At 38.2% G+C, this 18,665-nt stretch overlaps 2 protein-coding genes across 3 annotated transcripts in view; both read left to right on the top strand.

The window, feature by feature from the left end:
• Positions 1 to 4,452, top strand: part of LOC306878943 (immunoglobulin superfamily DCC subclass member 4-like) — an 87,445-nt gene extending 82,993 nt beyond the window's left edge. The window contains exon 20 of one of the 2 annotated variants that reach the window (XM_079431567.1): positions 82 to 4,452. In XM_079431567.1, the coding sequence (XP_079287693.1) occupies positions 82 to 606 (525 nt within the window). In that variant the 3' untranslated portion in view covers positions 607 to 4,452. The remainder of the gene's footprint in view (positions 1 to 81) is intronic. The other variant, XM_079431568.1, reaches the window with a different exon arrangement.
• Positions 4,453 to 7,050: 2,598 nt separating this feature from the next.
• The window catches only part of LOC306881805 (immunoglobulin superfamily DCC subclass member 3-like), a gene marked incomplete at its 3' end in the record, with an annotated part of 76,410 nt that continues 64,795 nt past the window's right edge, over positions 7,051 to 18,665 (top strand). The window contains exon 1 of the mRNA XM_079436086.1: positions 7,051 to 7,333. Within this exon, the coding sequence (XP_079292212.1) occupies positions 7,270 to 7,333 (64 nt within the window). The 5' untranslated portion in view covers positions 7,051 to 7,269. The remainder of the gene's footprint in view (positions 7,334 to 18,665) is intronic.

Genomic DNA, 18,665 nt, shown 5'->3' with positions numbered 1-18,665 from the left:
TTTAAAAAAGAACTAGAACTATATTATAAATAAAACTCCATTTGAAGAGTTGTGTTTTCTTGTGTTGTGCTCTATTTTCAGAGCGGGCATGTGGAGAGGCTGTATTCCCTCAGCAAGAACCAGGTGGAGGCTGAAGTCATCGTACATTCACAGCTGTCAAACACGACGGCTGACCAGGGTCCACAAAGCGACATGGAGCTCTCTCTCGAGTCTCCATTTTCCAAGCACCCTTCTCCTGGAGAGAAGGTGACGCCATCAAACCCGCATCCACCTTATGCCCACAGCGAGGACAACCATGAGACTCAATCTCCATCTCCGACCCCCAGCAACCACACCTCAGAAGTACTGTCCAATCACAATGGACCATTTGAGAGTGGGCTCAGCCAGCCAACAATGGGCGGTGCCAAAAACCAAGGAGTGGGGCTTACCAATGGTTTCCACTCGTCCAAACCCCTTCGTTCAGAGACCCTCAAGAACGGGGCCCACAGACTGTGCCCCACAGGAAAGGTTCTGCCCTCACCAGGTCTCCCCGCTTCCCCCTCATCCTTCGCCAGCTCTGGCCTTGTCCATTCTACCTCAGGGGCGCATAACTATGTGTACCCCTAAGCTGGAAGGAAGGAAAGCGTAACAAATGGTGTTCCCAAAGTTCTGGGACAGAGAAAGCCAACAGAGGAGACCAACGAGTGGCACCTTCCTGCTGGAGAAGTTGAAGTTTTCTCATAGCCACGCACACCTCTTCTCTCGGCTGTTTTATTGCAACCTTTTGGTTCCATTATTTTATATGTATGTACATATAGAATATTTTTTTAGCACTAGGATCCATCGATATGCATTTTAGGGCATATCAGTGGCACACTTTAACCCCTCTTTGTGTGCATGTGCGGAATGTGCTGAAGTGGTTTATATGTTTACATGCACACGTGAAGTCAAGAGTGTTCGTACTTGGAGGTGAAGTCGAAGGATCCTGAAATCAGCCTACACAAGGAAACAGAACTCATTCACGGGACTAACGTCATGGATCGGTCCGAGATCAGTGCCAACGGGTGGAGATCTTGTGAGAGAAAATAACCCTGCCACAAAGTACCACCTCCTGCTGTCTCAGGGTCACCACACATAAACACACACACACACACACACACACACACACAGAGATCTGTGCTTAAAACGGTTGTTGCAGAAAATTAGCACCATTTTTTTAGTTCCGCCTATCCTGGTTTTTAAATGGATTGTCCACCCATAAATTAACATTTTGTCATTTACTCTCCCGCACGTTGCTCCAAACCTGTGCATGGACAAAAATATTGTTTGTTTTCTGCAGAAGAATGAAAATCATACAGGTGTGGAAGAACTTGAGGGTGAGTAAATGACAGAATTTTCATTTTCAGGGAAACTCTCTTTAACTTACACTTTCGCATACATACATGTGCAAACAAACTCGAATACAGTACAAATAAATAAAAACACACATTCCCTGACTGGAGCGTAGTGTCTCAGGAGTCTCAAATTCAAGGTGCATTTGTACATACATGATTGCTGTATCAAATACATGTAGAAAAAAAAAATAATGATGAAGGAAAACAATACAAAAGGAACACTAAGAATCCATGTACATTTTCTATCATTTCAACTCTGAGTGTACTTGTAAAAACACATCACACTGATTCATGCTCCAAGTTTTTCTCAGTCAACAGCACTACCTCATTTCTTTACAGGATTGTTTTTTTCTGTGTGATTTTATGATTATAGTTAAGAAGGCAACTTCTTATGGGCGGATTTTGAGCCGTCTGATTCATAGCCTTTGGATATTAGCAGAATCTACTGCCCTTCTTACTCTGTGTCTGTATTCTTGTGTAATGGTTACTGAAACTTTTGTCTCTGATTATTAGCCTGTGTTCAAGCATGTGGTCATCTGCTTGTGTAGTCCTTTGCTATGGAAAACAAAACTTTCTGCAATATACACTTCAGATGAAGGGATATAAACACAACTGAAGGCTAACCCACATGGTTTAACTAAAGACCTCAAGGTTTGTGTCCATAAGATCTACCTGTTGACATGCCAGTCATCTCTATTTCTCAGGAACTTCTACGCAGGGAGTCTGAGAAGAACATTTTCAGCCAAACTAGGAAATAGCCTCCATCTCTCAGACAGGCCTTGTCCCATACCATATTCTTTGTCCTTAGAGCACGCGTCTGTCACCATTTAGAGTTCATCTGGAACTGTAAATAAATGTTGTCCTCCATGCAAAAACATGTTGTATTGCTGCTGAGAGCAGGATCTTATCTGTTGCGCTTCCTTTTTATGCATTGTAAACGCTTATTTAAAGTAGTTTCTTTTATGTTAACGCTGTTATTTTGGAAAAGAAACGTCAAAAATCCTGCCGTCGTACTTCAGGTCATTGACAGGACTGCCCATGATGCCAACAACAACTCTCAGTCTAGTCAGTCTCAGTCATTGCCACAATTCAGCTGATTTTCAATAACTTCACTGAATAGTGCTTTGGTGCTAGAGCAAGACTAGGTTACTTTTAAGATGGTCTTTTAAACATTCCAGTTTTTGTATGTACAGCAGGCCAAACTCAGGGCTGATCATGTAGGAAATTAAGATGATGAATGTCTGAATTACTCTGGCTGCTTTTTAAGCAACTCACATGTCGTCGTTTGTCACACTTCTAAATGTACAGTGGCTAGTCCACAGCAGCAACAACAACAACAAGAGTCAATGCTTTTACTGAGATTATAACATATTTGTTCAATATGCTTCATGTCAGTTCTGTGTTAATAGGACATTTTCACCCGAAAATGAAAATTCTGTCATTATTCATATAACCTCATGACAAAAAAAGAAGATATTCTGAAGAATGTTTCCAAAACAACATTGAGACCTATTGACTTTCATTATATGGACAAAAAAATATCTTGTAGCAGACTTTTAATTTTTGGGTAAGGGATCCATTTAAACTGCAAAAATTGGTTGTTTCGTTGCCACAAAAATATTTTTTGTTCTGTTCTGATGTGTTTGTTGTCTTATATGTTAGATTACAGCGTTTAGCACATCCCACCTTCAGCATTAGGAATGTGTGGGGCAAATAAAACCTCTTGTTATATCTAAAAATAAGGAAATTGTGGTTTTGCCAGGGTCAGCAGATGTCTGGTCACTCTCAGATATGCATTTAATTGTTCAGAAACAGCCCTTCAGGATAAGTTCTAATTCAGATACCTCATTTGCTGCTTGTTAATTTAATTGCAGTTAAACATGGCACATACGTGTAAAGGATTCAGAAGTTTTGATCATCGTGTTTGGCAGCAGTTTTCTGAGTTGATTGTCTCATTTTACCTCATTTTGAAGCATCAGGCTGGATTTTGCTTAACTATATTAAGTATGGAAAGGTTGTCATTTGTGTGGATAAATCTTTTTGCAGAGAGGTGTATAGCAAAATGCATGAAATGAGAGTTCAGATGATCAGAATGTTCCCCTGTCAAGCCATACCTCTCAAAACAGACACATGGTTGCATATGGGCCGTTTTTATACTGTGCGTATAATCAGTGCGTATAATCCAGAGGAGTGTGCATGAAAACCTCACCAGTCCTCCTGGAAAGTGACGGCTATAATGACAGGGGAGGGGAAAAGCAACAACAAATAGTAACACTGATGCACAGGCATTTTTTTAAAGAAATCATGTATTCTAACAGCTGTTTTCTCTGGTGCTTTGTGGTGACCTTTCTTTTCCTGTGATGTGAGAATTCATTTTTGTATCCCCCCCGCCCCAAACCAGCAGACCTGTGCTTTTCTGAGATTCTCAGCACACATACTGTGGACACATTTGTGTAACACCAGCAGCAGTATAGTCCCTGACCTCTGTCGGTTAAATGTGAGAGACACAACATCAGTCTCAGCACACACAAAACTACACTAACCCAGTATGATTACAGCATGTGTCCATCTGTTATTTGTCTGTATGCTCTCATGGCCTTCTTTGTAAAATCAAATCTAAAGATTGTAAGGGATTTTAAGACACAGGTGAAGGAGCTTTCACTGACCATTCAGTTTCTATTTCTGAGACGGCAATATTGTTTGACTCCCCTATAGAAATGTTATACTGCACAGCACTATGATTTGTAGGTCTTATTTCCCACGCTGTGGCATCAGTTTTTCATAGACGGAATATTTACAAAAGTGTCAATTTACTCACTTAGATTGGATCTAATCTTTTTAACTGGAACAAATGTGCCCTATGAATAATTGATGCAGTGAAATTATATCTGATGACTGATCAAATGTTAGTACTCAATTATATCATGTACGTGAGCTGTGAAGGGTAGAGTTTGATGAAGGATGGATGCAGTGGGAGGACAATATGATATTATAATGTTTATGTTCTTCCTCTGTCACTGTCTCTGTGAGATTTGCAGCAGCAAAGTCTCTGCAAACTTGTACTATGTAAATAAACATCTTAATAATAAAAAAGATTTTGTCTCATTCGTTTATATCCCATTGCTTCAAATGTGAGCTGCATGTATTTTCTGTTAAGAATTATGCGTTTTCACATGGATAGACCCTATGAAATACATAGTATATATTTTTTAAATCTCCAGTCACTTTTACAAGAAAATGTATGTAAATGTCAGTAAAGGAAACAGGTTCTTGAAATTTGTAATAAATAAGGTTTACTATCACACAGAAACTTAAGTAATGTGTGCACGTTTTGTCATTTATTTATTATTTTTTTTTGGTTGAGGCTTGGTGAGTCTTTTTCATCTGTTTTTATTTGTTTCATTATTAAAATGATTAATGATATTAAGAATACTATTAAATAATATTTGGTATGATTGAAGGTGTGCTTGAACCTAACTGATGGGGCTGAGGGGCTATACAGGTCCTTTTCAAAAAATTAGCATATTGTGATAAAGTTCATTATTTTCTGTAATGTACTGATAAACATTAGACTTTCATATATTTTAGATTCATTACAACACAACTGAAGTAGTTCAAACCTTTTATTGTTTTAATATTGATGATTTTGGCATACAGCTCATGAAAACCCAAAATTCCTATCTCAAAAAATTAGCATATCATGAAAAGGTTCTCTAAACGAGCTATTAACCTAATCATCTGAATCAACTAATTAACTCTAAACACCTGCAAAAGATTCCTGAGGCTTTTAAAAACTCCCAGCCTGGTTCATTACTCAAAACCGCAATCATGGGTAAGACTGCCGACCTGACTGCTGTCCAGAAGGCCATCATTGACACCCTCAAGCAAGAGGGTAAGACACAGAAAGAAATTTCTGAACGAATAGGCTGTTCCCAGAGTGCTGTATCAAGGCACCTCAGTGGGAAGTCTGTGGGAAGGAAAAAGTGTGGCAGAAAACGCAGCACAACGAGAAGAGGTGACCGGACCCTGAGGAAGATTGTGGAGAAGGACCGATTCCAGACCTTGGGGGACCTGCGGAAGCAGTGGACTGAGTCTGGAGTAGAAACATCCAGAGCCACCGTGTACAGGCGTGTGCAGGAAATGGGCTACAGGTGGCGCATTCCCCAGGTCAAGCCACTTTTGAACCAGAAACAGCGGCAGAAGCGCCTGACCTGGGCTACAGAGAAGCAGCACTGGACTGTTGCTCAGTGGTCCAAAGTACTTTTTTTGGATGAAAGCAAATTTTGCATGTCATTCGGAAATCAAGGTGCCAGAGTCTGGAGGAAGACTGGGGAGAGGGAAATGCCAAAATGCCTGAAGTCCAGTGTCAAGTACCCACAGTCAGTGATGGTCTGGGGTGCCATGTCAGCTGCTGGTGTTGGTCCACTGTGTTTTATCAAGGGCAGGGTCAATGCAGCTAGCTATCAGGAGATTTTGGAGCACTTCATGCTTCCATCTGCTGAAAAGCTTTATGGAGATGGAGATGATTTCATTTTTCAGCACGACCTGGCACCTGCTCACAGTGCCAAAACCACTGGTAAATGGTTTACTGACCATGGTATTACTGTGCTCAATTGGCCTGCCAACTCTCCTGACCTGAACCCCATAGAGAATCTGTGGGATATTGTGAAGAGAAAGTTGAGAGACGCAAGACCCAACACTCTGGATGAGCTTAAGGCCGCTATCGAAGCATCCTGGGCCTCCATAACACCTCAGCAGTGCCACAGGCTGATTGCCTCCATGCCACGCCGCATTGAAGCAGTCATTTCTGCAAAAGGATTCCCGACCAAGTATTGAGTGCATAACTGAACATAATTATTTGAAGGTTGACTTTTTTTTTTTTTTTTTTGTATTAAAAACACTTTTCTTTTATTGGTCGGATGAAATATGCTAATTCTTTTTGAGAATTTTGGGTTTTCATGAGCTGTATGCCAAAATCATCAATATTAAAACAATAAAAGGCTTGAACTACTTCAGTTGTGTTGTAATGAATCTAAAACATATGAAAGTCTAATGTTTATCAGTACATTACAGAAAATAATGAACTTTATCACAATATGCTAATTTTTTGAAAAGGACCTGTATATGAAAAGATTGGGCAAACCATGACATTGTTCATCGTATGCTGAACAGTCAATAGATGGCACTCTTTCATTGCAGTTGCCCTGTGCCTGAAATTTCAAGAAGTTTTAAATACAGCTAAATATTATTTCCAACAAATACAGTTTTTAAATTATCTTTTTAAACTTCAAGAAGGATAATTATTTCCTTAATCTTTCTTTAAAAATAAATGATTTAGTAAACGTTTATGCTTTTTTTCCCACAAAAATGTACAAACATGTTATTAAACATTCCACTAACTGAAGTTATTATTATTTGGCTATTATTATAATTATTATTACTATCATCATCTGAGGATTAATTGTACTTCATTCCATCACTGTTGACTGTCACCCTGACAGTCTTTGTTCAGTTGTGGCCTTTATATTATAAAATATAAGTATTTTATAAACGATCATTTTTATGCCCTGCACACATACAGGCTACCTTCTTCTAGCTGTCTGTTTAGAGACCGTGTCTTTTGTTCTATTAAGGAGAGAGAGCGCGCAGTGGGGTGTGTGAGTGCGCTCAGGAAGGTGGATGAGCGCGTGTGCTGGTCGCGAGGAGGAGAGAGCACGAGATGCTGCTGCTGACACATTCCTCGAAAGATGTGTAAAATGGCGCAAGTATGCTGGAGCCACCGGCTGTAGTTTGGATCGAGAGGAACTGATTTACTGCTTTCCCGCTTTCCCATCCTTGTCTTCGCTTTTGCTTCACCTTCTTCTTTTGCATCTCGTCTAATTTTCAATGTGATTAAATGGCTTCCGGACGGCGCCGCCAGGCTCCATGCTCACTCGGAATACTCCTGCTCGCTATTGTCGGTAAGTGTATGATTTCTCTCCGGGAACCTCGCAGTATTGGGTCACTTGGTCAGCGCGATTGACGGTGAACTTAATCATATTGCAGTCGTGTTTAGACGCGTTTCTTTAGCGGTTGTAGCGGTTGTGTTTACAGCTGTAGATGCGACTAGGGTGGGTGTGTTTGCATACATGTAGATGTTATATACTGAAGCATGAACCGATTTTGTGAATGGAGAGTTCCACGCGCTTGCTGACGTTATATTAGAGTTTCATGCTGTTTTCAGACACTGAAAAATGTTTTATGTTAACGGGAAGTTCACTTATAGGAGACATTATTACCACGTGCTTTGCATTTTGGATGTGGAATATGGCAATGCAGTTCTAGTCGTATTTCATATTGTGTCGGAGCAGTTTGAAACCTTGTTAAAATATATCTTCGCATGTGATAGGAGTAGATTGAGCGTTATTTCTGATATGAATTAATCAAGGGTAATCTATAGAGTCAATCATGACATGACATTGCCTTTGATCTTTGAGAAGTGCTAGGTGTATACTTTGATTTATTTAATATTATAAGTAGGGCCTACGTTAAAGTGTTGTGTGTGTGTTTTTATCAGAACATCAATTTCCTTGTCATCAGCTTTCAATGTCAAATTACTGCATGCAATACTGGCAAAGCATCAATATGCACACACACACACACACACAAAGTGATATAAAATAAATATAATTAAATACAAATAAGGTGCTAGTAGGCTACTAATAAAAATTGCAATGTAAAATAAAACCGAATAGCCTACAATAAATAACTTTCAGCTAGACATTAATGAAGGTTAAGATGATGTACAGACAGTGAATGAACTAAGTAGAAAGATTAAAGCAGAACCTGTGAGCTGTGCAGTTTCATATTCTCTGATTTATGATCAACTGTAACCTTGAATAGCTAGGCCTATATTTAACATTTCTGGTATTGACATACAGACATCTCTAGCACTTAGGCATGTGTCTATTCTATTATATTCTATTCTATTCTATTCATGACATTTCATGGCAGTTCAGTTTTCCACAACATATTGTTCATTTTTAGTAGCTTTACATGATAACTTAATAGGGAAGATACTAAATATTTATATCATAAGTGCAGGAATGTTTCCTAAACTATAGGAACTCCTCTTTTCTCTTGGCCCACAGGTGAGTAGTTTGCATCTATTATCTGTCATAGACAGCAGAAGCTCTGATTGATTGTTTCCTTTTACTTTATTTCTGTTTTAGTGGGAAAGTGAGTAAAGAAATGAAGGCTGCTGTTGTCTTGAAGATTGTGTGTCAAGGCTGTCTTTCTCTTCTGTAAATTTGCTCAGTTTCTTTGTTCCCCTGTAATTGTCAGTTTGTGTATGTGAGCGTGTGTCCTGTTTGCTTGGGCTGGAGGGCAGTGTGGATGCATGCTTATGGAGCATGACATCTAGGGAATCAGAATCTTGCTTGGTATTCACAAAGCTCATTTCACTGCCCGTTTGATTGTCTTACTGTATGCAAATGTCATGCATGTTAATTTCTTGTGTTAAAATGATTGGTTCATGCTGGAGTCTTCCTTCAGGTCTTTGCTAATCAGCAAAGCACTTGGTGAGAGGAGGAAAGGTTGAGTTGGAATTGCATGGATTGGGATGTTAAATTACTGGATGAGGGTTTGGAATAAATGTTTTTCTCTTTTCTGTTTTGAGTAGGCCAGTGTAAAGCAGGATGTGTGAATCAAAAGCATTTTGTCCATGCATGTCATTGTAAAGAAACAGTTATGCATATTCATTACTCTTTGCCGTAATAATGCACAATGAACAGAGTATCCTCAGACCTGTTGACGTATACCACTGTTGTCCTGAAAGCTTCAGGACTGTAATTCAGTCACAGATACTCTAAGAACAGAAGCCATTCATTGAAAAACAAATTGAAATTGACAATATAATTACATCAATATCTCTAAAAAATGTTGTAAATGTCTAAGGACTAATATGCTGAGCAAGGCTGCATTTATTTGATCAAAAATACAGCAAAACAGTATGATTGTGGAAGATTATTAATGTATTTAAAAATTGTATTTATTCCTGTAAAGACAAAGCTGGATTTTCAGCAACCTTTACTTCAGTCTTCAGTGTCACATGATTCCTCAGAAATGATACAAATGGGCTGATTTGGTTGATATTAAAAACAGTTGTGCAGCTTAATTGATACCATGACACCTACTTTTCACGATTCTTTGATGGAAAAAAAGTAAAAATTAATTTTATGTATTTATTTTATATTTTATTTTATTTTTATGTAAATTTATTTATAGTCTTTTAATAATTTGAATGTGTTCTTGCTGAATAAAAGTATGTATTTCTTTCTTTCAAATAAAAACTTTTAAAAGGTATTTCAAGCCACAATGTAGCTCAGAGTGCTTTATTTCTCATAACTGAGCGTTTATTTTACACTGTCTTTAAGTCACAATTACTTTTTAAATGTTTCACTGTGAGATGGAAACACACTGCCATAGTAAGCAATGGTTTAAGCGTAGACATATCACTTGTGTAACTCCAGGTTGTGAGAGAAAAGTCCACAAATGAAAGTGCTTTCTCCAAAATAGAACACATATGACCACATACTCAAAAGAGGGTAAAGCCAACACCATTGCAGCAACAGGCTGAATGCATATGAAGTCCAAACTGATGGCTTCAATGAATGCATTATTTAAGCGAAAAATAAAGTACAAAAATAAACGTCCCTCATTTTAATACTTTTTTTTGTGCACTGATTGTGTGATAATAACTTTAATCAAGCAGATGATCCAGTATAAAAGATGTGACTGTAAAAACTACCCACTCCAGTTTCAGAGCCATGATGATGATAGGTTTTAAGGTCACCCTACAAAGACTGACTCCCCCCCCCTGTGGCCTCAATCTAAGAGTTCTTTCTGTAAATCTTGACAAAAGAAAGGGGCTGAAAGCAGCCGTCACTCTGACAGCATGTTTCAGTGCTTTGTCACAGGAAGTCAAAACAAGACCTGCAGTGTGCAAAAGGCTGTCACACCAAAACCCTGGGAAGAGATGCAGAAATGAGGAAAAGGGTTTGGTATTTGAGTTGAGCAGGTGAGGCTATACAGATGCCCTGTTTACTAGCAGAAAGCTCAGTGAAGGGATGGCGAGGTGGAGGGTGCTGATAAGAAGGAGGCACCAGGGCCCCAGGACATTGTTTAATTCACAGCTATAGTATAGGTCATGCCAAACCAATGATATTTAGAGTGAGAAGCGAATGACTATTGAGAGTGGAATTATCCTTTGCAAATGAAACTGGGCTGTTCATGGTCTGTGCGCGCTTTAATTCACTGCGTGACTGGTGTGATATTTCACCAATCCAAGGTCAGAAAGGACTTAAGAATTGGCATTTAGCGTTTAATCACATTTATATGGTCCAGAGCAGGATGCTGAAATATGTAAGACTTGATTGCCTCATTCACAGGATATAAGACCTATTCAATTTTTGTTCTTCCTGGCCTTGGTTTAGAAGTCTAAAATTTGGTGGTACAAAAATACCATTTACAATTTCAAGTTTTTCTAAAAGTGTCTAATTACATTTCTGAATTTTAAAGGTTTGGGATAGATATCCTGATTTTTTTTTTTATTATTTGTGATTTTAAAGCTGGTTTTCTCTCACTTTTCAATCATTTTAAGTCATCGTGTGGCTCCTTTGTAAGTTTGTTGAGGCCCCCTAGTGGGTCCCGGACCCCTGGTTGGAAACCACTGGTCTAGATGTGGATAAAATTAGCATGGGTTCTCCTTAAAAGAAAAAGTTCTGCCACTCACTCTCATGTTATTTTAATATTATGTATTTTTATGTAACACAAAAGTTATTTTGCTGAATATCTACCATAAGAAAATATAAGATATTTTTAAGAAATCTTGTTCAATGTTTCTATCCCTCCACACTGAAAGCACTGGTAATCAAAATAAGATCCAAAAAGGTCATACATGCCTTGTGTTTATCATTGTTTAGGTGTAAATAAAAGCCTAAATTAAATCTATTATGCAGGCTTGGTTTAAACTGCTCAATTCAAAAATTTGTCAAATTAATTTTACAACACCCTTGTGACCTTTTTGGTTTTTTAAGTCTTACAGGTTTTGAACAACATGACGGTGAGGCAGTGATGACAGAATTTTCATTTTTGGATGAACTTTTCCTTTTACCTTAAGGAGGGATGTCAAAAATATTATGAAAGTGGTTCATATGTGCTACATTTACAGGGTTTTTAAAACCATATACCATATCATTCAAACATAGCATACTGACACAAGCAAGAAATGGGGTTTCTCCTTCTCCAAATGTTGCTCATCTGTTAGTATGCAGATTCTACTTGAATAGGTGGAAATCAAAAATGGATTTTGATCTGTTCAAGCTATCACATGACTTTAGAAGACTTGGAATACAGTGCTCAAGTTTATAACTATACTTTCTTGGTATTGCCCATTTTTTTGTTCATTTTGGCATTTGAAAGCTGCAGGTACTTCAAGTGTTGTGTGAAAAAGAACAGCTTCTTTTCATAAAAAAAAAGAAAAATCCTATGGGTTTCAGGCGTTGATGGAAATCCTGTCATCCTGCTGTGAACTATCCTTTTAAAATTTCTCTTCTACGAAATTCTTTTTCCTCCTAGCTGATAAATGTATGCTTCTGAGGGGTGGAGAGAATAGTGATTGAGGCTGATGTGGTGTGGCATGTTGTTTTGAGTGTCAGTGGTAAATCCATGTGTGAGCATCACTCAAAGGCACTCTGTGTGCATCTGCCTGGCAGGCTGCTGGACTCACGCTGAGCTAATCCTGAACTACAGGGTGCTCTAACCACGCTTAAACCCTAAACACGTCTCCAAAGAGGAGTGGTTGCAATCAGCCTGCATCGTGTTGGTGTGACTGCTGCTGTATTTTTACACTTTTCATCATCTTTATTTCTTTTCTTTTAGTATTGTTAATTTCTTATTTTTATCTTGTCACTTCTTCACCTTTCTTTTTCTCGCATCTGCTGTATTTTCCTCCTCCTCTTGTGATTGATGCCTTATCTGAGTTCAAGGAGCCTCCTTTAAAGATCTCTAATCAATAACTGCATGGGCTGCTGCCGATGTGGCCTCCCTTTCTTTCTCGCTTAGCAGAGAGCTTGATTGAACGTTTGTGCTTAACAGAAGCATGAACATTTAGGGATAAAATAAAGAAAGAGAGATGCAAGCAGCAATGAACAGGGTCCAAGGTAAATAGAGAAAGACAGACATATGTGACTAAGTGTTGTATAACAACAAAATCAGAAGAAAATATATAGACACTTTTTATGTTTTTGAAAGTAGTTGTCAATAGCTTAAAAAAAATACATCTTCCATATCATAAGATATTATAAGTTCAAATGGCAAATGTGAAGGTTTAGTCTTTCATGCTCAACAAGTCTACATTTATAAAAAAAAAATACTGTAAAAACAGTAATTGTGAAATATCACAATTTAAAATAAGTTTTTAGTTTGAATAAATGTTGAAATGTAATTTATTCCTGTGATGGCAAAGCTGAAATTTCCATTACTTCAGTCTTCAGTGTCCCATGATCCTTCAGAAATCATTCTAATATGTTGATTTGTTGCTTATTACTATTAATGTTGAAAACAGTTGTGCTGCTCAATATTTTTGTGGAAACTGTGATACATGTTTGCAGGATTCTTTCATGAACAGCAAGTTCAGAAGTACAGCTTTTATTTGAAAAATATTTTTTTATATATAACTTCAGTTTCAAATCAAGCACCACATCATCAGCCTACACTTTTTGTATGATATATATATATATATATATATATATATATATATATATATATATATACATGAATTATTGTAGTTTGGGGAATTCCAGTCGTAAGATATGTTTAAGCGACATTGGCATCAAAGCTCAAAAAGATCTAAACATTATGCTGTACAAGCCTGGTGTTTTATCATCTAAGGGAAGAGAAGATTTGAACACTGATATAGTGAAGAATCCAGTGAGAAGTTTTCAGTTGCTCTGGGGACATGTGTGTGTAACCCCGAGAATGACACCCTGCTGGTGCTGCAATAAAACCTTGTAAGAAGTCAGAGAAGAAAACTGTGTCGGTTAATAAATCAAGGGAATTGACAGGGGCATGATTCTTGCTTCACAAATGGAGCAGGAACAAAAGAGAAACTTGGTGAGGAGCAGCAGTGAGATAAGAAAGACGTGGAAAGATAAGCCAAGCCCCTTAGACCACTTTAGTAACATAATGAGAGCCTGCGTTTCTGTCTTTCTCTCCCTCGTCATTTATTTGTCATGTGATCTGCAGGGACGAGCGAGTCAATGCATTCCACGGGTGTACCTAAAGGGGATATATTTCGGGGCTGGAATTTGAGCGATGATGCCAGAGTTGGTCTCTAGCTGCGCCCTCGTGCCCCCCGCCCGACAAACTTCAGATGGATTCCTGAGCCGCAGGCAGAGGCTGCTACTGCTTAGCCCACCAGTGACTGAAACTTGAAACCTTTAGTGCAGAGCACAAGAGAGTCCACTAAGCTCTCCTTTTTATCACATTAAGTCAGGACAGACTGCTATTTATTGTCATCGGTGCGGGTGTCAGTGATTTTGCTGGAGGACATTGTTACTAAAAGGGAACATTTAGTGAGACTTAGTGTGATGTCTAAAGTATTTTTTTTTTTTTGGTTTTGTAAATGCAAACTACATATAAAGATGTTAGATAACAGGACATTTTCTTTAAAGGTATAGTTGACCTAAAAATTATGAATTACTCACCCTCATGTTGTTCCAAAGCCATAAGACCTTTGTTCATCTTCGGAACACAAATTAAGATATTTTTAATTAATTTGAGAGCTTTCTGACCCTATATAGACAGCAATGTAACTGAAATGTTTTCATGCCCAGAAACATAGTAAGGACATCGTTAAAATTGTCCATATGACATCAGTGGTTCAAGATGAATGAAGGTCTTACGGGTTTGGAACGACATGAGAGTGAGTAATTAATGACAGAATTTTCATTTTTGGGTGAACTATCCCTTTAAATAGGTAAAAATTGTTAGAAGACAGAATCGCGATTAATATATGAATAGATTTTTACGTGCACCCTAAGTTTACTCTTCCTCTTCTCTAAAGCAGCGCAGCAGGGCTTCGCCCCCTTTGCTGCATGTTCCTGGGGGCGGGGTTTATCTGGGTTAGTGACGAACGGTAGTTCCTATTAGAATCTGGCGATACAATACGTATCACGATACAGGGGTTGCGATACGATATATTGCGATACATTGCAATACTGTAAGCAAGGCGATATATTGGGATATTTCTTATTTTAGGAATAGGATATATATTTTTTAGGAAAGCTGTCATTAAGAACACACCACCATATGCAAACCTTAGGAAAAAAAAAAAAAAATAGTTTAACCAGAACACACTGGGATCTGCATTTGCAATGATCAGTCCCTATAACATTCAGCATTATTGAACAACTTTTTGTGCAGTACGAGTAAAGGGTGAAATATTCAAGTGCTTACATGATTCTTTAGTTAAATTCTTTAGTTTAATTATATGTATAAAATGTATTTTATAAAAAGATAAAAATATATATTTATAGACTCTACTTTAAAGGTTCACAGTTTAAGTTTACAATTGTGACATGCAATGTCATAACATTTGATCTGAACAAAAAATTACATCTGCTTAATATCAATGAAAAATAAAGTGCTTGCAGGATTCCTAAAGAAAACAAAACAATTGTAAAAACAATCAAATAACTACAGATGTTAAACATTCTCAGAACTTTTCAACTTGGATTTCACAGGTTTTTCAGTTTGTATTTTGTTCCACGTGGAATCGCCCCAACTGCACAATACGCCCCCGAATTACGAGAGAAAGCTGCAGCTGCACAGTGACTCTACCGTCTGCCGCGCCTCACGCAAAGGCTCTTCAACACGGGAAGAACCGAGGTTGCGCTCGCGCCGCGGTCCCGGGCCGGACATTACCACAAAAGCCCAAATGGCGCCACACTTCTGCTTTGTACATCGGAACGAGAACTGGAACAATTCTTTCATCCTCCATTACTGGAAGTGAACTATATTAACACTAACATTAGTGGAGTGCCCTGATGCTAGTATTTCATGTCACTGTTTAAGTTCAGAGATGAAGACTAGCGGTCGGGATATGAACTCAAAATGAAACAACTGGCATTAATTTTTTTTTTTTAATATATATATATATATATATATATATATATATATATATATATATATATATATATATATATATATATATATCGATATTCTGTTTTGGAGAATCGATACAGTATCGCCAAACAAAATATTGCGATACTCACGTGTATCGATATTTTCTTACACCCCTAGTTCCTATGAGTCATTTTTGTAGGCATTAAACTGCCAGAATTTGAAAAGACGATATCTCCGTTTGCATTGAACTTTCAGTGCTGCAACTTTGCAGATATTGTTTATGCTCAAACAGCAACATTAAACACTAACTAGCGTAAAAAGTGAAATCACAATCAACCACCCCTTTAAAGCAAGGAGACATTTAGGATTCACATGATTACTTGGTTATCTTAGTTATCATCTGATTGCGCTAATACTGTCAAAAACACAAGTTTTACATATAAACACGGTTATGTCTGAAGTGAAAGTAAACAGTTGAGAGAGAAACAGATGCGTGCAGGTCTTAAAGGGACAGAACTAAACATGCTGCCGATATTCATGAAAGGGATAGTTCACCCAAAAATTAAAATTCTGTCATTATTTACTCACTGTCATGTTGTACCAAACCTGTATTATTTTTTTATTCTTGTCCTGAACACAAAAGAAGGTATTTTGAAGAATGTGGTGTAGTGGACAGCACATTCCAGGGCCCAGTTTATGGCGGGGCCCCTCTCTGACCACTATAGTGGACAAAGGTTTGCTATATTTTGATTGGATCTTGGTGGACTAACATAAGCAAACTGTCCAACAACATCAGATAAAGATGCCGGGACACTGGCCAGACACCTCTGAGAGGCAAAGAAGAAGACCTTTGGAACAAAGACCAGAAAGGACAGGTGTTTTCATTGGTCAAAATGCAGTTTCTGCCCTTCACCCACCAACAGACTGATTCCTAAGGTTTTGGCCTGTGACCACCATAAAAATTCCTTAGGACCTCTGGAGGCAGCAGCAGTGGGTGAAACAAAGAGAGATCACAGAGGTCCATCCAAATCCATTCATAACTATGTTCTCAAACCTTAAACAGATGCAAACTAGAACACATACATCTTATACTTATCCAGAAAAATAAGTATTCTCAGTGACCGCGATGTGTAGTGCAACATCTTACACAAAATCTGTTGATGGACAAATAAATGCATGCATGACAGTTCAATCTTCTTCCATCATGTTTGGACTTAATGTGTTTGTAACATTGCCAAAGGTATTCTGGTTGTGGTTTGGTAAGTGAATGATGCATTGGTAAATCTTTAGTGACACTTTTCTAAATGTGTGTTTGGACTATGCAAATAAGTTCCACAGGAGGAAAGAAGGGTGGGCCACACCGTGTCCCCCCCACTCTGATGGAAACAGCCAATCACAGCGTGGAAATGGAGAAGCGCCAGATTGCAATCTCCTCCTTATCGGAAAGAGATAAATGGGTCTCTAGAAGGCAGAAGACACAGACATTTGCAACAAGTTTAAGCTCCAGCGAGCAAACCTTCACTTCAAGGTACCTTTGCTTGCGTGTTCCAGGCTAAGGACCTTCTACCCCTATGCCAGGGCCTCATCTGCGTGTTCCAGATTTTAGGACCCTTTGGTGCTTCGGGAAATCAGCATCCTCCAGCGCTTCATGTTCAAGGCTGTCGAAACGGATTTCTGCTCCTTTCCCCACTGCGTTGTTACCAGCACAACCAGTGGATGAAGTCACCACCACCGGACTGCTCAGTCACCACAGAGAACGTAACTATCACCTATCCCATTCCCAACCTCTTCCAGAGACCTTGGCATTGTTGTGTATTATCAGTATCTGATTTTTCTAATTGACATTAGATGTTATATAGCTGATTGCAATTTATAGCAAATCTTTCATGTATTTGTTTGATGCATAATAAGGTTCTTCACCTTATTTCTTTCAGAGTAGCAACAGTTTATCTTTCCAGATAACTTAGCTCTGACATAGCAACACCCAAGATAATCACTTGCATTTTATGCATCTCATGCACTTTATTTCTTTTCCATTCATGGTATTCGTTTAGTAGTTGATTACTCTTGTCTATCTTTTGTTAATAAAATCTATTTTATTACACTTGTGTCTTCCTTGTGTTGATAATGCAGTAAAGGTTCTACAAGTTAGATATCCCACCAATCTTTCTTATGTGATGTTCTCCTAACCACAACTTAAGTGACACGTGATCCAAAATCATAACGTCATCTGTGACGTGAGTATCCATCACTACACTATTTTGCCTCCCTAGGTTGGCAAAAGCAAAATTCACTACAGTGGGTAACAAAACAGTTGCTGGTCCCCACTGACTTTGATAGTAGGAAAAAAAAATGACGTCACTGGAGACCAGCAACTGTTTGGTTACCAACATTCTTCAAAATATCTTCTTTTGTGTTCAGCAGTTTTTTTGGTTTAACAGAAGAAAGAAATTGTTTTATTAACAAGGTTCGGGAGGAGCACGATCAGATAATCAACTAATTTGGCGCAGGTGCAACTCAATTAGCTAACTATCCTAACGAGCACAATGCGTATAAATATGTAGCCTGCCTACCTCTGTCCAATGACAGTTTTTATCCCATATTAGGGATAGGGGGAGTTCTCTGGGTTCGGGCCATATTCCAGGCTCGGAGCCCTCCCCCAGGACAGCACGCCAAAATATGCTTACTATTTGCTATCGGACTAGATGTAAGGGTGTTCTCGTGAAACCCATTCAGGTTTAAAACAACTTGAGAGTGAGTAAATGATGACAATTTTCATTTATGGGTGAACTATTCTTTTAATGTTAATAAAATAAAACACAAAGAGAAAAATAACTCCCTGCTCCTGACTGAAGAACTTCAGTAATACAGTAGCTAAAGTTCAGCAGTAATAAAATAACTTAAAATTTTCAACAACTTTTCACATTATTTCTTTTTGCACCAAATAGTATCGATAACAGTATTGATAAGTACCGGTATTGATAAGCAGTATCGGTATCGATAAAATGTAAACGATACCCATCCCTATATTTCAGTGTACTGCTGATCTAGACAGAAAGTATGACTATCAATCAAATTCACTTCAGTTTCATATATGATATCTGGCAGGCAGATTAATTGATTTAT

This window comes from Barbus barbus (assembly GCF_936440315.1).
Source record: "Barbus barbus genome assembly, chromosome: 2".
Classification (NCBI taxonomy): domain Eukaryota; kingdom Metazoa; phylum Chordata; class Actinopteri; order Cypriniformes; family Cyprinidae; genus Barbus; species Barbus barbus.
The sequence above is the reverse complement of the archived record's forward strand: the minus strand, read 5'-3'. Positions and strand labels throughout refer to the sequence as shown.